Source organism: Castor canadensis, chromosome 12 (assembly GCF_047511655.1).
Source record: "Castor canadensis chromosome 12, mCasCan1.hap1v2, whole genome shotgun sequence".
In the NCBI taxonomy this organism is placed as follows: domain Eukaryota; kingdom Metazoa; phylum Chordata; class Mammalia; order Rodentia; family Castoridae; genus Castor; species Castor canadensis.
Genome location: NC_133397.1, coordinates 76,929,913 through 76,956,576, shown reverse-complemented (window position 1 = coordinate 76,956,576; position 26,664 = coordinate 76,929,913). Strand labels below are relative to the sequence as shown.

At 36.2% G+C, this 26,664-nt stretch overlaps 1 protein-coding gene across 2 annotated transcripts in view; it reads left to right on the top strand.

The window, feature by feature from the left end:
• Positions 1 to 26,664, top strand: part of Eif2ak3 (eukaryotic translation initiation factor 2 alpha kinase 3) — a 60,217-nt gene that overhangs the window by 5,313 nt on the left and 28,240 nt on the right. The window contains exons 2-8 of one of the 2 annotated variants that reach the window (XM_074050153.1): positions 6,918 to 7,047; positions 19,661 to 19,855; positions 21,467 to 21,600; positions 23,321 to 23,558; positions 23,754 to 23,916; positions 24,901 to 25,041; positions 25,822 to 25,944. In XM_074050153.1, the coding sequence (XP_073906254.1) occupies positions 6,918 to 7,047; positions 19,661 to 19,855; positions 21,467 to 21,600; positions 23,321 to 23,558; positions 23,754 to 23,916; positions 24,901 to 25,041; positions 25,822 to 25,944 (1,124 nt within the window). Of the gene's footprint in view, positions 1 to 6,917; positions 7,048 to 7,085; positions 9,805 to 19,660; positions 19,856 to 21,466; positions 21,601 to 23,320; positions 23,559 to 23,753; positions 23,917 to 24,900; positions 25,042 to 25,821; positions 25,945 to 26,664 lie in introns of those variants that run through there. The other variant, XM_074050154.1, reaches the window with a different exon arrangement.

Below are 26,664 nucleotides of genomic sequence, written 5' to 3'. Positions count from 1 at the left end.
TTTTGTTGAAGAGAGAGTATAAGCAATAATAGGAAGGAACAAGGGGTTTTGCTGGTTGAGGTAAGGATAGCTATACAGGGCATTGACTCACATTGATTTCCTGTGCGTAGGTGTTACCTTCTAGGTTAATTCTTCTTTCCTCTCTGTCCTTTTACAACTTGAGCTGATGTGAAACAAAGGTACAGAAATCACCAGATTCTTCAGATTTTCAAATTCATAATCATGTTTTTGTTTGTTGTTTATTTACTGTCAGAACCATTGAATTATATAGCATCTCAGAATATAGTGTTGTAAGGAAGTTCAGTCATTTAGTCCCAACAGTGTTCATTCTTTGACTCTACACTCTTGAGGTAGAATTTACACATAACTTTCAAAGCAAGTTGTAAGCCAAAATAAACCTACTTTGGGCCAATAGTGGACTAACCGTCCTACAGTTGTTTTTAATTTAATTGATACCTGGACTCTGTATAAGTATATATGTGACAGGGACTACACTGTTCTTTATTTGATCTCAGATGTGTGTGCTATTGGCATTTTGCAGAGGGGACCTTCTCTATTGGCAGCTGTGAGCAATAGTTATGACATGACTGTCATTTCCTAACTACTGCCTGGGAACCTGCTTTCTTTTCTGCTGTATTTATAAGAGAGGAGATGCTTTTATATCTTTATGGCAGATTGTTTAAAACCCAGACTGGGGCTGAGTATAGCTCAGTGGTAAAACATGTGCTTAGCATTTGAGAGGCCCTGGTTCAATCCCCAGAACTGGAAAGAAAAAAACTTGTAAGTTGTAGAGCTAAATGTGAAGGGAAGAGATTAAATGTTTTTTATTTTTCTTTTCAATCCTGTCCTATTTGTAAATAACCATTCTGTTTAAATTTTTTTCATTGAATAAAGTGATCCCAAAATGAAAGTGTTTTATTTTTTCATTTTTATTAGCGTATATTCATTGTATAGGAGGGATTCATTGTTCCAACTCCTAATAAAGTGTTTTGTTTTTTGAGACAGGATCTCACTCTGTAGTCCAGGTTGATCTCAAACTCATGATCCTCTTGGCTCAGACTCCCTAGTGCTGGGGTTACAGGCATGAACCACCATACCTGGCCTGAAAAATGTTTTAATCTAGAAGGAAAAGGATATCTATCACTCTCATGTTATCCTGTAACATTGAAAAATTAGGTTATGTTTCTTCAAGGTCTAGCTGATAATGTCAAAGTGATCAAGTAGGGTTGGTCATTTTTGGCATTATATTTGTTTTGATTTGGGGCATGGTTAGGCTTATGATATATTTAAATATAGGAGTTTGCTTTGAAGATTTGCTTAGTAGGTGAGGGCTAGGAAGTAAAATCCAATTATTACTAGTTTGTTTTTAGATGAGACATTTGCTTTCCTTTAGTGAAAGCATATGTTTGGGTGGAGGATTCTTGGCTACACCAAAAAACCAAAACAAACAAACAAAAGGTTCAGCCAGATCACATTTGCAGCTTTCTTTCCCTCTAAGAAAAGAAATGTGAAATTTAAAATAAGCAGTTGTTAATTCAGTTCCAGTGATGTTCGTCTTTCACTTGCTTCCTTCTCTCAATGGGACATTTCTACAGAAGATAAACCTCCTTTAAAATTAGCTTATGAAGGAATTTAGCATACACTTATCAGAATCCAATAAATTTAACTGTAAGTAGGAAAGTATTCTGAGCAACTTAAGTCAAAGCAAATAGTTCTTTAAAAATTGTGTATTCATGATGGTATAAGGTCATTTCTACTAAGTTGAGAGCGTAACTGGGGCAATTAGAAGATAAATGATACTTTGATGAGATTTCTGAAAGGAATAAAATGCTGCATATTATATTAACATAGTGGTTATCATGTAAGTAAACTCATAGTTGACAGAATAATAGAGTTAGGAAACCTGAATTCGCACTTCCATTCAAACTTACTTGGTGCATGATCTTAAGCAAGTCACATCCCTCTCAGCCTCTTTTTTGTTATATGGGATAATGTCTGCCTTACCAAAGCGTATTCAGTCAGTAAATATTTATTGTATTTTATTAGGGGCTAGGTGCTGTTAGTTCTTGAGAGCCATTAAATGTCTTTTCCTTGAGAAGCTCCAAGTACAACAGGGAAATGTGTTAAAGAATAACCATACTACAGTGGACAATAAGTGTAGCATGGAAGTGAAGAGAATGGAAGTGTCAAAATAGCGAATCCTTTAACATAAGTGTCAAGGGCACAATGGGGAGTTTGTTCAATAAGTACAAAGCAGTGGTTCCTAAGCCAGAGCTCCTGGACCGTATGGATCTGCATAGAAGAATCTATGAGACTGTCAGCATTTTAAAATAATCTCATGGAGATTGGACATTGGCAAGAAGAAAGCTAGTTAAAGAGTCATGCTTCTTGCTTTGAATTTGAATTGTATCAAACCTTAGGTAGTAGTTACAGTTATTTCTTTCATGAAATCCTGAATATTCTTAAGTATTTTCTTTAAAGAAGGGGGGATTGATTATAAATATTCTTTTTAGCAATGAAATATTTTGACATGGAAGAAGTTATAAATAAACAAAAGGACTTTGTCGAAAAGGTTAAACACCTGGGGGGGGTGTTGCCATGGGTGGGAGGGGATTAGGTTGGAAGAAGAGGCAGAAAATTGAGATTAGAAAAGTACACTAAAAGCATTAGCCTAACAAGTACACAGCCCTGAGTTCAAACCTCCAGGACCTTATGTCCCCCCCCAAAAAACCCCATACAAAACATTGACACTAAATTGTGAAAGGTTTTCTGTCCCATCCCAGGCAGTGTGCTTTCTCCTTAGTGGGCACAGAGGAGTTTCAGAAGTTGATCACATTTCTACTAGAGAAACAAAACTAATGGAAGAACAGAAAAGAAAAAGACATGAGGCAGGAAAATATGTCAGAGAGCCTTTTAAGTTGTGTTCTGATGAGGAATGAGAATCTGTTCTAGGGCCAGGGCAATGGTAATGAAGAAGAAAGGGAGTTAAGACCAGCTTCAGAAATAGAATCAAGAGTACATGACTGTTGTCTAAACGGAGAGGGTGAGGGAATAGGCAGTTGATGTTTGATTTAAATGTTAGATGATAGGGTGAATGGTTATGCTGTGAAGGGAAAAAGGAGGAAGAAGAGGTTGTGGGTGAAAAGTTTAATTTTCTAATATAACATATTCAGAACATAACATGGTGGTAACATGCAGATTCTGCTGAAGATGCTTGGGTAGGGTAGAGAAAGGGAGGGCAAACCACAAATACTGTGTAGGTTTGGGGCTGTCATAATCCACAGAGAGATGGAGCTGTGGGCTTGGCTCTCCAAGAAGGACATGCAGTACAGACAGGGTAAGTGCCTGCTAGATTGAGACCTGTAAGGATGATAAGGGATGGGAGGGTCTGTGAGAAACTAGTCCTAGGAGAAGAAGAATGTCTGAGTAAGGAGCTGGTTGGTGTTGCAATGGCTCCTGTGAGGACACTTGATGAGGGGAATGAATTTGACAGGAAGGAGGTCATTGGAAACTTTTCCTAAGAGTAGCTGGAAAGATTGGAATACTGCTTGCTGTGGAATCATCCAAACAAATGCCCTTATAAACTAAAACAAGGTAAAAGTGAGAAGTAAGCATCCAGATTATTTTTACCTATATTACTTTTTACTGTTTTTTACCTATGAGAAAACAAGTTCAGGAGAATAAAGACAGAGCCATGGGATGTGCACCCATGACTGACATCAGGCCCCCCTTCTTTCCTCCAGTAATGCTGCCTCTGTAGTTTCTTTGACTCTTGAATAAATTAAAAGTTTTTCATCTTGTTCATGGAAACCTCAAAATAGGGCAGTCATGGAGATGTAAATGGCCTTCTATTCTCCCTGTTTTTCCATCTCTGTTCTGATGCCTGATGTCTACCTTCATGCTGTCATCTTGTTATCCCTGCATTCAACCTAAGGATTTTGGTTTTTAGCAGTATCTGTCTATTTGATGCTTTTCTCAATGGATGTCATTAAGCATTTATACCTTAGATTGGGATTATGTAGTCTAAAGAGTGGCATATCTGCCTTGTCCCAGTAGTGCTACTTAATTCCAGCCACAGTTGAAGTGATAGCTCCCATCCAGAGACGTGCTATGGGAAGAAGCCACAGTGAATACCCCTAAGCTTATCACACAATGTAGCTTGGAACACAACAGATGATGACGCTTTTTTTGTTCATTTGTTTTTTTGACACCTGTCAGAGCTTGCTAGGGAATTCGTATTAAAAAAAGCGGGAGGTGGGAGGAGGTGGCCCAAACAATGTATACACATATGAGTAAATATAAAAATGATAAAATTTTTAAGAGAGAGAAGAAAGATGAAGAGGAACCAGAAAATGGAACTGAGAATAAATAGCATAGAATTGAGTTTTAAAAAGAAAGACATAAATCAAGAGTGTGTGATGTCCTGGAAGCCACATAAAGAGTGTTTCACAGAATATAGAAATGGACTGTCAAGTGCTGCTAGACAGTCAAATAAACTGAGATCTGAGACTTGATACCACCCCCCCATGATTTACCATTGTGAAGGTCATTATGACTCCAATAAAAACTACTTAAGTAGGGTGATGGGGGCAAAAAATTTGATTAGAAATAGCTCAAGGTAGAAGGAGAGTAGAGGCTTTGGAGACTAGAGTATGTAAGAGCTCTCTCAAAGAGTTTTGTGGCAAAGAGAAGCAAGAAATAGATTGGAAGCTGGAGCCAGGAGAGGGGTTTTGCTTGATTTCTTTGTTTGCTTGTTTAAGACAGGGTTTTCTTATGTAGCCCAAGCTAGCCTCAAACTCCTAGTTCTCCTGACTGAGCCTCCCAAGAGCTGGAATTATAGGTATGCAACGCCAGTTCCAGCTGACTTGGTTTTTAAGTTGGGGGAAATGATAGCAGGTTTGAATGCTGTTTTTGTCTATTCAGACTGCTATAACAAAATATCATAGATTGGGTACCTTAAAAAACAGAAAAATTTCTCACAGGTCCAGAGGCTAGAAAGACCAAGATCAAGGCACCAGTGGATTCAGTGTGTGTCTGGTGAGGGTCAACTCCTCATAGGTAGTGTCCTCTATCTGTTTCCTCATGTGGTGAAAGAGTTTCGGAGCCATTTTTGTGTGTGTGTGTGTGGTAGTACCACAAAACCTTAGCAGCGTTTGAACTCAGGGCCTTGAGCTTGCTAAGCAAGTGTTTTACCACTTGAGTTACATCTCCAACCCTTTTATGTTAGTTTACTTTTTCAGATAAGGCCTCTTCCTTTTTGCCTGGGACTGGCTTGCGACCTCAATCTTCCTAGCTCCACCTCTTATCTAGATGGGATTATAGGCATGCACCACCACACCCGTCTGGGCCACTTTTATTTTTACTTTATTTTATTTTTTTTTAACTTGAAATATTTTATTTCTCAAGATACAAATATGAGATTGATCTAGTAGTTTCAATAATCAAATCCTAACATCAGAATTATACTACATTCCTTCATTTATGTAGCAAATTTACAAAAGAATTTTAAACTAATAGCCACATCAGTCCCAGGACTGGTAGATTTACTTGAGATAATTTATATATAATGGTTCTTAGCAAGGGATGCTGCCATACAAATACAGATACTATGAGGCCTTAATTAGTGAATCTTCTGTGGGAACCACTGTTTAAAGCATGTTGGCTATGCTGAAGATATTTCTTGATCACCACACCTGTCTGGGCCGCTTTTTTATAGGATATTGCCATCACTCCTGCAGCTCTACCTTCTTTATCTAATCACTTCCAAAGATGTCACCTCATAATACTGTCATACTGGGGAGGTATTCAATCTGTAGCAAGTGCTGATGGGAATGCTCCGGCATGGTTACATTTTTCTCCAGCTGCATTCCATTGCACAGGTGCAGGAATAAACAATGGAGAAAATTAAATTTAGCTAGGGTTGGAGTTCTGTTAGTAGAGTATGACATGTGAGTGAGGGGTAGGGAGTTGGGGGTGTTTGTTTACAAGATAGTGCTTAAGATGAAGATCTGTGGAATTTAAACTGGATACAAAAGAAGTGGGAGCATGCTGGTAGTGAAGGTCAAAGGACCAATGGCATGTATCTTCTAGTGGGGTCAGAGGTTTGCTAGAGTTGGAAACAGAGGAAATGAGCTGGAAAGAAAGGGGTTGGTGACTTGGGTAGGATGCTTCAAATTTCAGTGGATAAGTAGTGTGCTATTGGTAATGACAAATGCAGGCTCTGACCACAGGAGTGACTGAGGCAAGGTTGACAGATAATGAAAATCAACAGACCTGAGCAGGCATATGTGAGGTAGTGACAGTTGCCATCAGTTAAAATCCTCCAGGAATGGAGCTGGTGACCTAAGGATCAGTACACAACTCCTAGGAAGGGTAATGGCTGGAATTGTCTGAGGATTTTGTGTAAGAAAAGAAAGAAAGTGATCCAGAAATGGTAGGAAGATACAAGGGGTGCACCTACCCCATCACTGGACCCACTGATCAGGGGTTATGGATGGAAAAAATTCTTCTGTAGGGAAGCAAGTCCCTTAAGAAAGCCTGGTCTGTAGGTGAGCAAGAAGGAAAGTGAACATTTAGGGAGGATCAGTGTTTCAAAAGAATGGCTTTCTAGAGGTGGGGAAAAGGAGAAGAGAACAGAACTGAGGATATTGAGTTCTTTATGGGGATTAGGTAATTTGAAGGGGTGACCTAGGAATCTGGAGTTTTTCATAAGGGACTTAGATAAAAAGCATATTGAAGTTGCCTTGTTCTAAAGATTGATATGGTGGTAAGACCATCAGTGTTGGAGGGAAGTGACCTATCCTCTTCCCTCTTACCAGTAGGGGCCTGGGTAGAGGCCAGTTTTCTCTCAAGTATAGAAGTAAATGCACAACGGCTTAGATATTTTTCCAATTTTGTCCTATTTTTCAAATTTACAGATCATTAGTAATTATTAGCACTTTAGATGGACGAATTGCAGCTTTGGATCCTGAGAATCATGGTAAAAAGCAGTGGGATTTGGACGTGGGATCTGGTTCCTTGGTGTCATCTAGCCTCAGCAAGCCAGAGGTAAGAATTTTCTATTAAATGTTGACTAGAAAGGTTAGTTACAATGAGCAACTGCTGGTGTTCAGGGCTCAGTTACTTAGGTTTGGGGTCTCTCTGCCTTTTATAGGCTGTGTCCCCTTGGGGCGATTACTTTATTTTTCTTTCTTCAATATTCCTCCTATAAGAGGGAGTGGATAATAGTCTACTTCTTCAGATTATTATGGGCATGAAATGAGTTAATCATATAATGAGTGATGAATACTATGTGACATATCAATATAGCACATTACTTGAACTATAACATGATCATCTTTTCTTATTATCACAACATCCCTAAGACTAATAAGACAAATATAAATAAAAACTGAATTGAGTTTTACTAGTTGGAAATCTATGCTGCAGAATCCCATATATTGGCATTCCCTGCATTTTCTCTCAAATGTGCATTCTAATTATGAGCATAATTCATCTGAAATTTTCTTGGAATGTAATTCTAGACAAATTTGATTATTTGCAGGAAATTTGTACTTAATAGTTTTGAGCTCTAGAATGGTAGCAGGGAACAAATAGGGATTCAAATCTTGCTTCCAAAGCTACTCTGGCATATTACTTTAAGACTCAAGACTAACAAATGACTCAGCTCCTTAGAGCTTTAGTGTCCTCATCAATAAAGTAAGGACCCTGCCTGCTTTCCTGAGGTAGGAGTGAGTGAGGAGGATTGAAGGAGGGGAGTGTATTTTCCTCACCTTCAGTCTTGACTTGGATGGATTAAGTCTCCCATTTCAGAGCTTTATTCTGTTTAGCTCATTTAAAACTAAGGCTATCTTTGAGTTGTGACTATTTTCCAGAATGCCCTCAGTCTTCTACATAGGACACTACACATCAGTAGTCTTTTTTTCTTTAAAAAGCTTCCTAACTAGCATTAAGTTTAGAAAAAGACAAAAGCTAACATGAGGGACTTGAGAATGACCTGAATAGTGTTGATGGAACTTTCTGATGGGAAAACTGCTACCAGCAATCCATCTGTAATAACAGATTTCCCTATGCCTTCCAGTAAACTCAGCCTGAATTCCTTTCTGCTGCACCCAGGCAGGTACTTAGGGAAAACACAGCCAAATTTCCATCTTTGCTATGTGCTTAGTCCTGACTAAGTGCCTACTGTTTGTCATGTAGCATGCTAAAATATCTTTTGAGATTAGTGAGCTTCTGTTGTATTGTGAATTATTAATGCAAATAGCAATTTGATAATTTTTGAATTGGTATTCAAATTTTTTGAGTAGTATTCACATGAATTGCTACTCCAGCTAAACTTTATTTGTGTTCTTCTGAAATTATGCTTGGGTATACATGTTTTGCTTTATTTTTAAACTAGACATAAAGGATGATCAGCAAAATGAGAAGATTATAAGCTGCTTATCTCTGAGGTAATTTTACAGTGTGTTGGAGTGATGCAAAGCATGTGTGTGTTTGCAGACCAAAACATACACACACAAAAATAGATAAGTTGCATAGTATGACAAAGTAGAGTGCAAATACTTGTTTTTCTTTTTTTATTTTGAATGTAAATACCTGTAATAACCCAAGTGCTGTCGAATGTGTTTAAATTATAAACAGCTAGTGGTCCTCAAATTTTATCTTACAAGTGACAAATATGTTAGCTATATTTTTGACTACAGTTCAGTTTCCCTAATTGTCCCTAGTCTTCACTATTTCCTGTGGTCTATTAAAGGTCTTTTAAAAAGTGTTCTCCCTCTCACCCATGCCCCACCATATATCCTGTGAATTGAATGCTTTGAAATGTTAAATCACAAGTATATTTTAAGTTTCACTGTGCACCTTTATAGCAATAAGTGAAAGCTTAACTAGCCACATTACATGCACGAGAAGAATCCTAAGACTTCTTTACACTATCTAGTTCTTAATTTTCTACTTTATAGAAAAGAGAGAAGGAAAATCTAAAGTCATTGATCTATCTGTGCTAACATGATAGATTTATTAGATTTTACAATTGCCCCAACTTCTTGGGACAATTTCTTGAGCATATGTTTAGTATGTAGAAATGCTAATGATATTTCTTACATACATGTAATTCTCTTAGTAATCCTGATGTTGATATGTTGGTCACATTTTGTAAAAAAGGAAAACTAATATTTAGAGAAGTTATTTACTTGAAGTCACAGGCCTTCTACTGTATGATTAAGATGGAACCAAGACATGCCTGAGTCTACTGTACTTGTCTGCTGTGGAGTCTTTTCCCCATTTGAATGTACATCCTCTTTATAAACACAAGCTGTTCATAAAATACAGTGAGTCTCAAACTCACTGGCCTCAGGACCCTTTTATATTCTTTAATATTGTTGACAGCTCCAAAGAGCTTTTTTCCTCATGGTTTATATCTGAGTTTTTTAAAAGCTTTTTTTGAGGCAGGATCTTGTTACGTAGCCCAGGCTGGCCTCAAATTCTATCCTCCTGACTCAGCCTTCTGAGTGCTGGGATTATAGGTGTGCATCACCACCACCACATACAACTAACATTTCAGGGGTGTTTTGTTTTTGCAGTGCTTGGGATTGAACATAGTGCCTTGCACAGCATGCTCAGCAAATGCCATACCACTGAACCAATCAATAACATTCTTAAGTGCAATGGTTTGTTTTTGATTCTTCTGTTGCTACAAGTATGTGACAGTGAAGAACGTGACATCTGCTAGTTTGGTGCTCAACCCTGATAAGGCCAGCATTGCTTTTATACCGTCAGTCCAAATAGCAACACGGTGAAAAGGTCAGTAGCACCCCATTATGAAAACTACTTGACCTTTTGCACTCCTCAGGGAGTCCACAGACCACACTTGGAGAATTGCTATCCAGTATATGACAGACATATTGTAAGAATATTTGTGAGTTTACAAATATATTAGGAAGGAGAGGAGAATGATCTTGAATTCACTCTTGTTTATAAAGATAGGTGCTGCACAGCATCTAGACGTTGTGTTCAAAAGTTGGGCAAAATACCACAAAAAGAGGATCAAAAATTGCCATTTGAAACATCCTAAGCTAGATGCACAGAGTAGTAATACATTTCTAAATGCATATGGCATAATATTTTGTGACGCTCCCTAACCTTTATAATAGTTAATTTTCTCTGTCTGAAACCCAGTGTTTAGTTGCAAAGGATCATGTAAGGAGGAGGGTTATTTTCAGCAGGCAGAAAGAATTGAAGTCATTATTCATTGAGGAATTGATTATGGATTACATGTACATTTGCTAGAAAAATTTAAAAGCAATGGAAACTTTGCAGGTTTTGTGGTGTCACAGAGGAGGGTCTAGGATTTGGGAGCTTCAGTACTAGTCATGATTCCTCCATTAACTTTCTCTATAAAATTATGAGATTGGACTAAATCTCTAAAGATTGTTCTAACTTCAGGAATCAGGTGCATTCAAGTTCATGGAACACTCAAATAGAGAAATTACATTTAAAGACTTAAAAACAAAAAAGCCCACATTCATAACAAATTAGTACTAGATGCATACCTCATTGCCTCCTGGATTTCTCTGATGTTGCCTTAACCTTTTCTGATCCAAAAGGCATATAAAGTAGTGTGTTACATTGCTTTAGTGGTGTTTTGATTATGCCAGTGAAAATTCCTGGTGGGTCAGGGAGATTGACAGTTCCTTTAAGAAGTGTTTTGCATTATATTTAGAATGAATAGCATATGGCAGGAAGGTTGAGGTGCCTTGGGACACTGATCTCATTTTGCCACTCCTTCCTGTTAACAGGGTATTTGCAAACTTCCTCAAAAGAATGTTGATACAAAACCTAGTTGAAACTATAAATGTATGTGCCTATGTGCATTAGCATGAACAATGAACCTTAGGTTCATTTTCATTCTGAGCATTTTAATGGATGTGCCCTAAGGACTAAGCCTAGTATTTTTGACAGCTAGTAATTGCTAAGAATTTTGCTTTTAATTTTCAGAAGGATCTCCTGAGGTGAAATCTGATTTTCTTTTGTCTGGTTTTTTTTTTTCTTTTTTTTCTTTTTTGGCAGTACAGGTGTTTGAACTCAGGGCCTCACACTTGTTAGGCAGGTGCTTTTATCGCTTGAGCCACTCCACAGCCCTTGTCTGGTAATTTAAATGCAGATCCAAATTTGAAAAAGCACTAAGGAAATTTGATGATGGTTCTTTACTGTTTGTCTTAAAATTTTGTTTTAATAATAAATAGCAATTTATTTAATGATGGTTTTTTTCTTTAGGGGTCTCTGGGCAGGCTTTGAATCACATTTAAAATCTCAGTAGCAAAATATCCTTGAACTATCAACTTCTTGGAACACATTTATAAATACAAAGGCCTTTGTTATCTTTATTTAAAATGCCTTTATAAAGAATATTATAATTGCATATACATTTGTAACTAATTTGTACTTTGATGGCTACTTTTATATTTTCATTATTTGGAAATACCATGTTTGTTTTCTGTTTTGTTTTTCTGCTAAAATGTCCTTTTTTCCCTCCAGAAAGAACAAACAACACTATTGTAAGTCTATACTTAGAATTTGGGGTTTTATTTTGGGCATGGTTCTCCCCAGAGGACAAGTCTTTCTGTTTCAGACAGGTGCAGAAACAGACAACTAAGATGCTGCTGTTCTCCATCCTCCTCCTTGCCATGTAGCCTGTGTTTATCCTAAGTAGTACAGGGGTCTTAGAAGGTGGAGTGCCCTTTTTAAAAACAAAAATGAGCAGGGTCTGTATGTAATTTGGGCTTGCCTAGAACTTTTTTTTTTTTTGTGGTACTGGGTTTGAACTCAGGGCCTACACCTGAGCCACTTCACCAGCTCTCTTAATGGGTTTGTGTTTTGTTTTTTTGAGATAGGGTCTTGCAAACTACTTTTGCCTGGGTGGGCTTCAAACTGCAATCCTCCTGATCTCTGCCTCCTGAGTAGCTAGGATTACAGGTGTGAGCCACTGGCACCTGGCCTGCCTAGAACTTTCAGTCCTTCTGCCTCAGCCTCCTGAGTGGTGAGATTACAGGCAAGTACCACCATGCCAGGTTTGAGGGAGTGTTTTTAAAAGAGTGCACCCAGACTTGAGTGTAGCTTGAGGTCAACCTGGGCTGCATTATGAACCCCTGTCTCAAAAAAAGAAGGCACTTTCCATAATTACTGATATGTCCACAAAGAGTCTATTAGTAGACCCTTTTAATATTGCTTTTTTAAAAGAACTGAACCTGAGCCAGGCTTTGTGGTGCACATATAGCTATAAATCCCAGCTACTGGGGAGTCAGAGGCAGGAGGATCTTAAGTTTGAGGCCAGCTGGGGCAAAGTTAGTGAGATCCTTTCTCAAAATCAACATAAAAACAAAAGGGCTAGTAATATAGCTCAAGTGGTTGAAGCCATGGGTTCAATCCTCAATACCAAAACAACAAAACAAGAAAACAAAAAACTGAACCTGTAATCTTAGTACTCAGTTGGAGTCCATCTGTCTCAACCCACCCCCCACCCTGAAAAAAGATCTGTCATCTCTTTTAAAGATTCTCTGATGTGTACTAAATGTTGTCTAAGTCATTTTGAAAAAAAGATTTTTTTGAGACAGGTTTCATTCTGTTGCCCAGACTGACCTCCAACTCTTGATCCTCCTTGCGTTAGTCTCCTGAGCACTAGGATTATAGGTACATGCCACTGCGCCTGGTCCACATTTTTTTTCATTTTGTACATAAAATACATATTTACATATCACATGTACATTTGCACACACTAAGTGCATTTTGAGCCTGCTATGTCATGTAAGATGGTGATCTGTTTTGAAGAATGACTGTCAATTATGTAGCAAGCCAACATTTAAATAATTGCTTAACAACTGAGGCTAATAGGAAAAGGGGAACAAGTACTAGAGAAAAGGTTAGATCAAAAAGAATTAACCTAGAAGGTAACACCCATGCACAGGAAATCAATGTGAGTCAATGCCCTGTATAGCTATCCTTATCTCAACCAGCAAAAACCCTTGTTCCTTCCTATTATTGCTTGTACTCTCTCTACAACAAAATTAGAAATAAGGGCAAAATAGTTTCTGCTGGGTATTGGTGGGGGGGGGGAGAGGGGGCGGAGTGGGTGGTAAGGGAGGGGGTGGGGGCAGGGGGGAGAAATGAACCAAGCCTTGTATGCACATATGAATAATAAAAGAAAAATGAAAAAAAAAATAATAATAATTGCTTAAGCAAACTGCTTTTCTTTTAATTGTAGAAATGAAACAGTGCTTTGATTTAATTTTGTTTTATTAATCCCTTACCCTGGCTGAAAACTGCAAACTAAATCAATTTATTCCAGTATGGATATTGCCAAATGAGAAACTGATTTGACACTATTTTTTAGGAAATGGACTCTTCCTGCACATTGTTTCCACTTTATAAATATGTATTAGTCTGGTGAGGACAAAGGTCATTATTAAAATCATTGTTCTTTTATCATGAGTGTGAAAGGTATGCCTAAAAGGTTATTCTGGTAGATATCTTTGTGGTATTTTGTAGGTTGACTAAGTTGAACATTATTTACTTGGTATCTCTTGGTTCTTGAGATTAATTCACAATCTTTGAAGATAATAAACACCAAATCATTCCCAGATTTTCCCCCCTTTATTTCCTTTTAAGCATGTCACTTGCTAATAACTAGATCTGCTGAAAGATCTCATAACTCCGTCTGCTAGATCATCTCAACTACTTGTTAACTCCAGTGATAAAGTAAGGCTTATGGTAAATTATAGGTAGTCAGATATCTTTGGATTAAGAGTTCATACTTTCTGGGGGGTGGGGCGGGAGATGGCCCAAACAATGTACACACGTGAGTAAATGTAAAAATGATTTAAAAAGAGTTTATATTTTTGTTTTTGACTTTTTAAAAAATACATATATACATACAATATTGGCACAAGCATACACACAAATTGCATTAGAAGTTAAAAGTAAGCAGCCCTATAATAGGTTGTTACATAAAGTATTATTTGATTAGTACTTAATAGTTTGCAAAGTGGTATAAAATCTATTCTTAGTTAATCATTAACATAGCCTTATAAAGAAAATATTCATATTAACTCCCATTTTTCAGATGAGAAAATTGGAGTTCAAAAACTTCACACCTTGTTCTGATGTAGTAAAGCCAAGACCCAACCCTAGATCTTCTTGCTTATTCCTTTTCCTCTTTCCAAAATTTTACCCTTTTTCAAATACCTGTCTTGTTTACTTCTTTCTCCCTTTCCAACATTTCATGCATTTTTTAGATAAACTAGGTGCTTACCAGCATATTTGCATTTTCTCTACGGATTCTTCATGTGCTTTACCAAGGTTAATTATTCAGCAGCATCATGTGTACAGCATATTTAGTGTGCTACCCAGCTCATTGTGAGGACTTAACTGCCCATAAGACAACCGCAGTGGGATAGTCACGGGCACCCCAAGTTAACATATTCAAAATCCAGTTCATTATTGTGACACGGTTGTGTGCTGGGTATAGCAGCACCTAGGACAGTTGTGATCCCTGCACTTATGAAACTTATGTGGCATTGTGAGGAGTCAGTTAGGGAGACAGATATGAAACAATTATAGTGTGACTAATTGGACATGGCAACTGCCCTAGGCAGAATGGAGCACTAAGAAAGGATAGAAGGATAATTGCTTACCTTGTTTGATGGTCAGGGAAGGCTTTTCAGGAGATCAGATGAGAAGTAGCTTCTTAGGCAAGAGATAGGTAGAAAGGTGGAGAAGGACTGCTCTGGGAGAGGAATGAGAATTGTGATGGAGAAAATTATCATGGCATGCTCAGGGAACTGAAAGAATTTGAGAATGTTAACAGAGAGAAACAGAGATGAGCTCTTTGAGGGGGGTCAGGGTCTGATTATGCTGGGTCTTGTAAGGTATTTTAGTTATTTTGGATTTTTTCTTGAGCTGTGGGAAACCTCTGAAGGAATTTAAGAGGAAGAGATCATTCTAGAGAATGGACTACACTAAGCTCAGAAGTGAGGAGATGGCTTCTATTCTACTGGAGTAAAGAGACGCAGTAGTAGTTGTCCAGATGGGGATGATCTTTTGAGTGGGGTGGTAATGGTAGAAATGGAGTGAAGTGGTGGGTTCAAGAGAAGTTTAAGAAGGAAGGTGACCAAGGATCATTTAGGGAGTACTTCTAGGATACTACAGTAAGTGATGCTTACAATAATGATCCCAAGGAACTAATAAAAAATTAATTAACTTTGCAATACTAGGAAGCTATGAAATACATGAAAATACTCTATTAAAATGGAGTAAAATACATAAAAGTGTTTGTTGACTTTTTTCTTACCTGAAAACCCCCTTTACCTAGAACAATTACTTTCCTGTCTGTGCTGGTTGTTAAGATTTTTATTTTGGTTTGGTTTGGTTTTGTGTGTGTGTGTGTGTGTGTGAGAGACTGGAGTTTGAACTCAGGGCTTTGTGCTTGCAAAGCAGGCACTCTACCACTTGATCCACACCTTCAGTCATATGTGCTGGTTGTTTTGCAAACAAAGGTGCTGGAGACAACATGTATCCATATATGAAATCAAGATATGGAATCAGTACAGAGCACTGACTGACCAGACCCACTCCTGCGGTCCCTGACTCTACCACTCACTCACTGTGGGACCTTGGATAAAAACTAACACTTTACTGTTTTACGAAATTTCTTACAGTAACTTACTTCACTTCATTGTCATAATCACTCTCCACAGCTATGTTAAAAGGTATGTCTTTTTTGTCCTCAAACTACTAATTAATGCTTTATATACCACTTTGGGTATATGATAGGCTTCCTGACTTTTCCTACTTCTTTCCAAGTTCCCCTAATTCCTCCATAATCAAAATGGAAAGAATTTTTGATGTTCTCCTTTGCTATAAGACTTTCACAAGACCCTAATAGATTAAGGGATTGTCTCAATGAGGCATTTGCCTTATAAGCCAGTTATCGTGGAAGAATTTATATTTAAAAACATTTGTAAAGTATTTATACCCAGTAGCAGGTAGGGAAGCCTGAGGGAAAATAGTAAAGTCCATTAAATCCCATTAACACCAATTCATCCTTGAAAAAGTTTTTTCTCTGCCTCATCATTCTATCAATTTTAAAATGTTAAATTCTAATTTGGCCATCAGTTGTTCTTTGTTTCTACTCTAAAGGTGAGTGATGTTCTCAGGGTACTAACCCTTCTGTGTGTAATCAGACCTCTCTTGGGAGCACAAGACCCATTTAGTTAAATGCCTCCTTAACATCTCTGCTTAGAGAACTCTCAGTAACTCCAAACTCAACAAATCTCTTTTGTGTTCCAATAAGACTTTACTTACCAAAACAGTGATCAGGTGGGATTTGGCCCATGGATGTAGTTCATGTAGTTCATGGATGCCTAATAAGATAGGAAGTAGATAGCACCAGTTATAAAGTATTCCTGTCAAAAAAAATGTTGAATAGAATCAAGTCAAAGCTGCAGGTCTAATCACACTTTTTAGGAAATACAAATGATGTGCAAAATCCTGACTGTGGGACATTCTATAGCACAGAGAATCTGTGTTCTCAAGCAAATCAGTGCCTGAAAAGGGGGAAGTGAAAGGGGCTTGGGGGGCAGTGGGGAATTAAATATAATATGTAGACTTGGAATTCCTCATTGTAAAGTTTAACTTTGAGATGGGGAAATTTGAATATTAGATGCTTTTATTTGAATAAACATGTATATAGGTGGTGAGAAGAAATGGATGAAACAATTGACAAAATGTTAATTGTTAAAACTAGATGCTAGGTACATGGAGAGTTACTCTATTGGTTTCTTTAGATTTTGTATGTTTGAAATTTTTCATAGTAAAAATAAAGTTGAATGTATCCTATCAAACTATGTGTGTAGTGGATGGGGTGGGGAAGGTTGGTTGCATAGAAAACTAGGAAAAGCTAAATGAATTTTTTTCATATACCTAGAGGAATTTTTTACTTTTTATTGCTGATGGTATTCATTCTAATAGTACTACTTCCTTTGTTTTCTCAAAGTTCCTTCCACTTGAAAATTAGAGTTCTTATTTTCACATTCTAATTTCAGATGTAACCCTGATTACATGTGCCGCTGATATTCATTACATGTGCCGCTGATATTCATTACATGTGCCACTTAGATTTTGTTTAGGAACATAAATTGAATTACTTTACTAAACTGCTTGGTAATTGCACAAATAAAGACTTTAGATCCTTGGTATCCAGTTTGCTAGCCAATGTGACAGACCTTTTGTTTTAAAACTGTGAACAGGGAAAAACAAACAGGAAATGAATATGAAATAACGATAATTCTTTTTTAAATGACTTAAGGGAAAAGCAAGTCCCACAATTAGTTTGAGATGCAGAGTAGTGAATCAGAACAAATAGCTGCTTACAGGGACAAATCACTGGAATGTGAAAATACATCACTGTAACCTACGTTTTTTTCTCTACCAAGAGATTTGCAGCTGACTATCTGGGTGACTCATTCCTTTGCTTAGAGGGTGAGGTAATGCTATTGTGAGAGGTGATGTCATCTCTACCTGAACTGCATGCATATATATCGCTTCTCAGGCTCTCAAGGAAAAACACCATCTGCTTTCACATGGGCAGCCTGAAAGACTTCACAGAGATTGGTGCAAAGGTCAGCAGCCATGTGTATGACTCATAAGCAGCCAATTAGTGAAGAGCAGCTATTTAAAAGTGAACGTGTAAAATCATAATTCATAAATATGACATAATGATTCAATATGGAATCATAATTCTTTTTGGTTATTGTTTTATGTTTTGCATTCTTGAGTTAATGCTGTTGAAGACTTAACTTTTAAAATAAGGCAGTTTTCTCAATATGATCAATCATCACAAACACTCTTGGTTGTTTAAACCATATTTTTTTTATTGAAGATGTTTTCATTTACTTTTGGAGATGCATAGATCATTCTTAAAAGAGGACATGAATTTTAGTCCACATTAGTTTGACAGTTGCTTTTTGCAGTTAGGAGTCACTGGGTCCCTAAAGATCTGCTACTGCTTCAGGGGAAAAGAGAGTGTTAGTGGAAGAGGAAACAAGTCAAAATAAATGCTCTCTGGTTGCCATAAACCTACTAGCTCTTCCTTTCTTTTAGTGATGCACACTTGCTTTCCCTGTTTGTACTTGACCTAATATTACTACTGAGATGAAAAGACAATTGAAATACCTATTTTTAAAGTTTATCATAATTTGAATCTACTCCTTTAGTAAATAGAATATATAATACCTAACATACTATGGAAGGTCGAGAACAATAAATACTTGATTTTCTAACTGATAAAGTAACTTGAAATAGGAGATCATATTGGCTAAGTACTACATACTGTTACTGTGCAGTATGCATACTGTGACCCAAATTTGTTTTAATGATAACTTCAAGTTGGACATTCTACAAAAGATGAAAAGAAAAGCTTTAACTTTTTAAAAATAATATGTTATTAAGAAATACAACAATGCCAAAAATAAAATAATAATGCTAGAACTCTTAAGATAATGTTAGGTGGGATATATACCAATGTCATTTGAGAAGTTGTTAAAAATCAGGTTTTTTCCATTAAAAGTAAAGATAGAAATCTTTAAGTGCCCAGAGTTATGATGAGCCTTTAATGGTATAGTCTTCTGCATTGAATTATAGAGCTCTCACAAGGCTCTTGAATACCTTTCTTTTCTTTGTAACCTCAAACTGGGAAATAAGTTTAAACTACAAAAAGCTAGAGCAATAAAAATGGTACCAAAAAAGCAGGGAGCCCTTATACACTCAGATTTACCTACCCCAACCTGGTGATTGATGTATCATTTAAATGCACCCACTGTTTTAGCTTTAGTTGCCACAAAAAGCAAAGTACAAGGGCTGGAGGTGTAACTCAGTGAGAGTGCTTGCCCAACTTACTCTACATTTCCCAGTACCCCTTTATCTTGTTCTACTTTTTCTGCTGTGGTATTTGTCACCTAACATGCTATATAATTTACTTATTTATTATGTGGTCTCCTGATAACAGAGTTAAAGCTCCACAAGGAGCTGGTCTCTCCTAACCACCAACACTATACCTCACATATAGGTTGACCCTATGTAAATGTTGTTTAGAGAAGAAAAGATTATGGAGCACATAAAGCCAGGAAGCTTAGTTACCAGATTTCTGACTCATATCAGATTTAAGGAAGAAAATAAAAGGAGAAAAGGTATACTATTTAATCAACATCTCCAAACATGTGTTCCTTGGATCCAAATCTGTGACAGTAATTGAGCTGGGTGAAATAGGCATAGAAAATGCTGCATATGTTATCCATTTACTAGAAAATCATATTGTACATTAGCATATTGGCTATAAGAACTGTAGTAACCCCTTGACGTCACTGGATCCCCAAACTCTCTTTAGCAACTCACCTATCATTGTGGGATGGTCTCGACCCACAACAGAGTTGAAAAAAACCATACTGGATGGTTATGTGTAGGCCCTAGGAGTAATTGGCAGTTCTTTTAAAGTACTTTGGTTGATATGCTACTCAAAAGGAGGCTGGAGTACATTAGACTCAAGACTCTAGCTCTTAGTTACTACTGTTAAAGTTATGAACCTTTTTAAAGTTAGCTTTTGTTTTAGGTATTTGGAAATAAGATGATAATCCCTTCCCTGGACGGAGACCTCTTCCAGTGGGACCGAGACCGTGAGAGCATGGAAACCGTTCCTTTCACTGTTGAATCCCTTCTTGAATCTTCTTATAAATTTGGAGATGATGTTGTTTTGGTTGGAGGAAAATCTCTCACTTCATATGGACTCAGTGCATATAGTGGAAAGGTGAGTGAAAATATTAGATTTATTTGGAGAGATATCAGAATCAATTGGAATAGAGGAAATAATTTCTTAAACCATACTATTAGTCGTCAAGGTTTACTATAATTTCCCCCTAAGAATAGCATTTGTTTTAATAAGAGAACTATGGATCTGACAAAGTGGCTTCAGTGGTAGAGTGCCTGCCTAGCAAGAGCAAAGCCCTGAGTTCAAACCCCAATACCACCAAAAAACAAAAAAAAACAAAGAACTATGAAGTAGATAAGGGAAACTACATTTATGTAAGATAAGAATAAATAGCAAAGCCAGGGAGAGTATGAGGAAGAGAATTAATAAATATGGTTTACTGTGTCATTATTTTGAAATCTTTACAATATTCCTAAGAATTGTACATTTTTATTCACATTTAACAAATGAGGAACCTTTAAAGATTAATAATAATCCTGGTGATAAGAATAATTTCCAATCATTTATTTATCATGTTTGAGCCTATAAAAAGATGATCCAAGGGGAAAGCATACATTTATTTTACAGTTGAGAAAACTGAGACTTTAAAAACTTCCATGGTCAGATTTGACTTAGGTCTATCTGATGGCAAAGTAATGACCTAGACTTTCTCCAATATTAGCTTTTGAGACACAATCAAAATATAATCTTCTAAGATTGAGTCTTATAATATAAATCCATTATTATAACTAAAAACATCCTTTTTTAAAAGAAAACTTTTAGGAACTGGTGGAGTGGCTCAAGTGGTAAGAGTGCCTGCCTAGGAACGATGAAGCCCTGAGTTCAAACCCCAGTGCTGCCATAAAAGACAAAACTTTTTAAACCCTTTAATACCTTATTTGTAAACATTTTATAGACTTACTCTAAAGTAAGGAAGAATAGAAACATGACATTTTTATCCATGAGTTTTCAAACTAACCATTCCTCATCTAAGTGCCTTAGCACTTACTGCTCTTGCAGACAATTTCCTGCATCTGCATTGTATTAAGGAGGCTATGCCATCCTGCCTGACCCATTTTTTTTCTAGCAAGCACTTCAATCTCTGTTTACTTCAATACTGTTCTCTGTAAAACAGTAGGATCAAATCTGATTATCTGTTTCTGTTTAGATATGCTGCTACAAAACTCTGGTATTCTAGCAAGTACACTTCTTTTTGTGAGGGTTTTAGTTCAGATCATGCTAGTAGTATTCTTTTTTCTTTTAATGAAGTTTTGAAGGAAGCATCTTAAATTTAAAGCTATTAGAAAAGGTTCAAATTTTTAAAACCACTTAATTGTGAAGTTGATTTTTTTTTTTTTTAACTCACCTGGAATTTTACTGATGACTTTATTGCTAGGATTCCACTGGTTAGTCATTTCTTCTTATTTAGTCCATGGAAATTCCCAAAGCAAGACTAAAATAACCCAAAATCTTAAAATCATTTTCTGAAATAAACATTCCTGGTTCTAAGTAACTCATTTTAGGAGTTGGTAACCATAATGCTTCTATTACTTGGTTACTTTTTATATATTTCCTTAATTTCCTTTTACTTTTTAAAAATTATAGAAATTATTTTAATATCTCTAATCTTCTGTGATTTATATTCTTTACCCATTTTATATTTGTTTTCAGGTGAGATATATCTGTTCTGCTTTGGGGTGTCGCCGATGGGATAGTGATGAATTGGAAGAAGAAGAAGACATCTTGCTTCTGCAACGCACCCAGAAAACTGTTAGAGCTGTTGGACCTCGTAGTGGTAATGAGAAGTGAGTATAGAGAATGTTGATATTGATACTATTTAGAGGTACCCTAAGACCAAAATGTTTCAGATTTTTCTTTGCAGAGATTCTGAGAACTATTTTATTGCCCTAAAGACACACTACAGTTTTAAGAGAAACGTAGGCCCCAAATTAAAAATAGCCTCATAGTTACTAACGAATTCTAAACTGAACTGCTCATCATGTGTTCAGGGTATAGTAGCCAGAAGGAGTCCCATGGGACGATGGTGTCTTAGTTTGGTGTTTTAGGTTAATAATACTTTTCATAGCAACCTCACTGATCAAAGTTTGACTGCAGAAAACTCTTAAGACAGAGTTCATGTGTTTCTTTGAGAGTGGGCCTATTTGGCCTTTAGTTCTGTGTAGTAGGTAGTTTCATAGTTTGTCTCATTATCCTTTATTTTATTTTATTTTTGTAGTGCTGGGAATCAAACCCAGGGCCTTGCACATGCGAGGCAAGTGTACTACTACCACTGAGCTGCATCCCCAACCTCCAATTTTAGAATAACCACTTTACTTCCTTTATTCAAGTCATTTGTTTGGTCTAATACCTTTTTGTTTCTTTAGATAATGAACACTTTATGCAATTTATACATTTAAATATGTGATTAAAACATAAGATATGCTGATCCTCTATTGTGTACCAAATTTTTTCATCCTAATATTTGTCTGTGTAGTAAAAATAACCTTAGATTTCATCTTTATCTTTTGAAAGTGAACCAGACTTTCAGATTTTGTCCATTCTGATGCAATATAATTCACTTGTCTTTCCTGAAAACTGTTTTCTCAAACCCAGTTAAGAATGTATTATTTGCTCTTTCTTCTTTTGCTAGACTATGAATAAGGCCTGACCTTCTTTACCCTGATGGGATTTTGTTTCCTTGAGTTTTGAGTACTCAGTGGGAGCACAGCCACTGTAGGAGCAAAAGTACAACTTAACAGAATTTTTAGTTACCAGAATAGGAAGAGGGTGCGGTTCTAAGATCCATGTTCCTTAAATATATATATATTTTTCATTAGGCTGAGAATTCTTAGCTAGGTCATTTTATGTCTAACTGATAAGACATTATACTATCAATAGTTAAGTGACTTTTCAATTTACTAACTATAGAGGAATCATTATGTCACTTTATGGATAAGGACTAAAACTTCTGTTGGTTAGTAGAGATCTATCACTGGAGCTATGGTGATTGACAGGAGGTTGCCTCTTTGATGCCAGATTTTCATATGAATCTAAAATTCATTCATTTTGCCTTTTACATTGGTTAATTGGTTAATTGAAATTTATGGGTTAATTGAGATTTATTGACTTCTCTGCACTTGAATAAAATGTGCCCACGTGATTAAGAGGTAAGGCAGACTGCATGCCACCTCATTTTAAGGTGACTGTGTTTTAAGAAAATCACTCTGATTTGTAAGTGTGAATGTTTGTTAATTTTTGAGGAAAAAAAAAATCTATTCCTTAGCTTTTATAGGTCCACAACTCTCAGAACCTTTTTTTTTTTTTTAAAAGGGTCAGCACACAGTTCTCACAAGCCCTCTTGTGGCCTGGATCGGCAGAGTGCTCCTTTTCAGAAAGTTATGTTGACTTGTTCTATTTCTCATCATAAAATTTTAGTATTTACTTCTTCAGGTCTAGATGAATTCTGTGTTATTTGACCCCTTTATGTAAATGTTAATTTCTAAAACACACCTTTGTAAATTTAAGGTGGAATTTCAGTGTTGGCCACTTTGAACTTCGGTATATTCCAGACATCGAAACTAGAGCCGGATTTATTGAAAGCACCTTTAAACCCAGTGGAAACAAAGAAGAGTCTAAAATTATTTCAGATGTGGAAGAACAGGAGGCTGCTACACTGGACACAGTGATAATAAAGGTCTCAGTTGCTGATTGGAAGGTTATGGCATTTAATAAGAAAGGAGGACATATGGAATGGGAGTACCAGGTACCTAAAACCACTGAGAATTCATAAATGTTTCCTCCTCTCCCAGTTTGACCACATTTATTGGAAGAGGGTAAAAACTGCCATTTTGGATTCTCAATTTATTCTCTATGCTTTAAGAAATTTGTGATTTTAAGTGGCATTCTATTAATTGAAACTGCTTGAGTTACTTAAAATTTGTTTTCCATTTTTGTTTAGTTTTGTACTCCAATTGCATCCGCCTGGTTGGTTAGGGATGGCAAAATCATTCCCATCAGTCTTTTTGATGATACAAGTTACACATCTAATGAAGAAGTTTTAGAAGATGAAGAAGACATTGTAGAAGCTGCTCGAGGAGCCACAGAGAACAGTGTGTACTTGGGTGAGTAGATGGTTCTTACCTGGTGGTAGTACCCACTGACATCTAGATGGTATTCTTGCATTGTTTCTTCCTACTTCAGGAACGCTTGTCATAGTTTTAATTCCTAAATTCATTCTTTGATTTAGGTTGCCCTTAAGATTTTACCTTGATAGCCATTCCTGCTATTTTTCCATTTGTCCTGTTCTAAAATTTAATTACTTACAGTGTACTCTTTTCATCTGAGAACTATATTAGAAAGGTGTATTGTTCTTATTGTATAGCATGATATACATATCCTCAGAGTCTACAACTGTCTATATTTGTATTTTCATTTCTATTTGTGTTCAGTTTGCCCCCCACCCCATCACCTCCTTAAAGATTAAAGTTTGTCGGTTTGCTTTCAGTACATCTATACAAATGATCTGAAAAAAAGGAATAAAATTCTGTGTGTTTCTGAGCAATTAAAGAAGCCTTTAATATAATAAACTTTGAAGACTCTTGAACCTATTTGGATTAGTTTGGGTCATTAAGTACTCATAAAATTATATAAGCTTTATCAATGTGTATACCCACACCTCAACTCAAACTCCATGAAAGGCAAGAGTTGGAAGGAATGAATGTCATATACACGTTATGATAGTATTTGACTGAATTGTTAGCCAGAGCTCTGGAATTATAGATGTTTAAACTTTCTTTAAGTAGAAGATTACTTCATCTAAGCTGTTGGTTTCATGACAGTACAATGACTTTCTATTTTTTAAATTTTTACATTGGAACAGTTTTCCTTTGAATAAGTGAGAAACACTGAATGAGCTTTCTGGGTGTACTTCTTTGTTACTGAGTATCTGTTGAGTCAAATTTGAGTACTTCAGGCCCTCAGATTTCTTCTTTGAAAAGAGCTATGTAGCACACAAAGAAATAAGTAGAATTAATCTGATTGTATTAAATCAAAGTTAACTTTTTAAAAATATCATTACATGATTGACATTATTCTCGTTGATTCAGGGATGTATAGAGGCCAGCTGTATCTGCAGTCATCAGTCAGAATTTCAGAAAAGTTTCCTTCGAGTCCCAAAGCCTTGGAATCTGTCAATAATGAAAATGCAATTATTCCTTTGCCAACAATCAAATGGAAGCCCTTAATTCGTAAGTGAATGATAAACTTTATAAATACTGTTAAAATGTTCAGAGACCTGTCTATGCCCTTGTTTTGAATATTGTAGACATAAGAACTATTATACCCTTTGTATTCTACCAATAAACTGGAAAGGCATTATAGATGTTAGTAATGATTTTATTGTCATTTAGACTATTTCTTCTTGAAAGCAATAGTTGCTTCTATAGAAATAAATGTCAATACATTCAGTACAATTTAGAAAAACTCTTATTCACTACCACACCAAAATAAAATTTAGTGCTTACCTATTTGTATTAAGAATATTTGCATAAAAAATTACCTGTTTATCAAATCATCATATTCTTTAAGAAATATAAATGAATTGAATTCAAATACTAGGCTACTTCTACCTCTTTAAAATTATCTTTCCATATCTTTTGTTTGTTTTTTACTGTACGTGTCTCATTATATTTTAATTGCTTCTTTAAATGACTCATATTCTGAATTTGTTTGTTGTTGTTTTGAGGCCAGGTCTCACTAAGTTGCCCAGGCTGGTTGGTCTCCAACTCCTGAGCTCAAGTGATTCTCCCACCTCAGCCTCCTGAGTACTGGGACTGTAGGTGTGTGCCACCACACCATGCTCAGCTTTGTATTCTGTATAATACTGTGTACTTTGCACTGGAGGAACCTTGAGCCATTTGTTTGACATAACATCCTTCAACTGTGGTTAAATATCAGTTTATTCAATGAATGAGCACATGCATTTTCATTAAAATCATAACAATTAACATTTTATCATTTTCTTTTAGATTCTCCTTCCAGAACTCCTGTCTTGGTAGGATCTGATGAATTTGACAAATGTCTTAGTAATGATAAGTTTTCTCATGAAGAATATAGTAATGGTGCACTTTCAATCTTACAATATCCATATGGTAAGTGTAATTATTCTGGATTGAAAATACTGAGTTTTATTTGCCTCATTCAATTATATGAAATTAATTAAGAGCATTCAAATGGAGAGAGGTTAGTTGGTGCATAGAAAAATATTTTGGGAGGCAATATTAAATGTAGTGACAAACATGCTAGCTCCAAAGTCAGTTTGCCAGGGTTCAACCCCAGTTTTGCCATGTGCTAAGTTGGGAACACCTAACTTCCCTGTGTCTCGGTTTCTTTATCTATAAAATGATAATAATAAAAATAACAAGAAGAAAAAGAAAATAATAAAATAACACTAATATTATTATTCATTGGATTCTTATGAATTCTAAGTGAGAAAATGCATATAATGTCTCAGTTAGCACATCATAAATGTCAATAAACATTTCTTGCTATTAGTTCTCATTTAATTATTAGCCTATATGATGCATGTTATTATCTATGACTACATCGTAGTCTATATAATAAGAAAAACAGGTATTTCCCATAAATCGACATGAAAATGCTATAAATGAGGCTATTTTAACTTTATCCTCAGATAAATTAGTGCAAAAGTTAAAAATAGGTGTAATTTACCATGAAATACATTGCTGTGTAGTAAGCAGCAATTTTTTGAAATTGTGATATAGTCACATGTGAAAGTCTCTTGAACAGTTAATTGTTTAAAAAATGCTCAAGATTGTGAATTCAAGGCCAGCATTGGCTATATAGTGAGA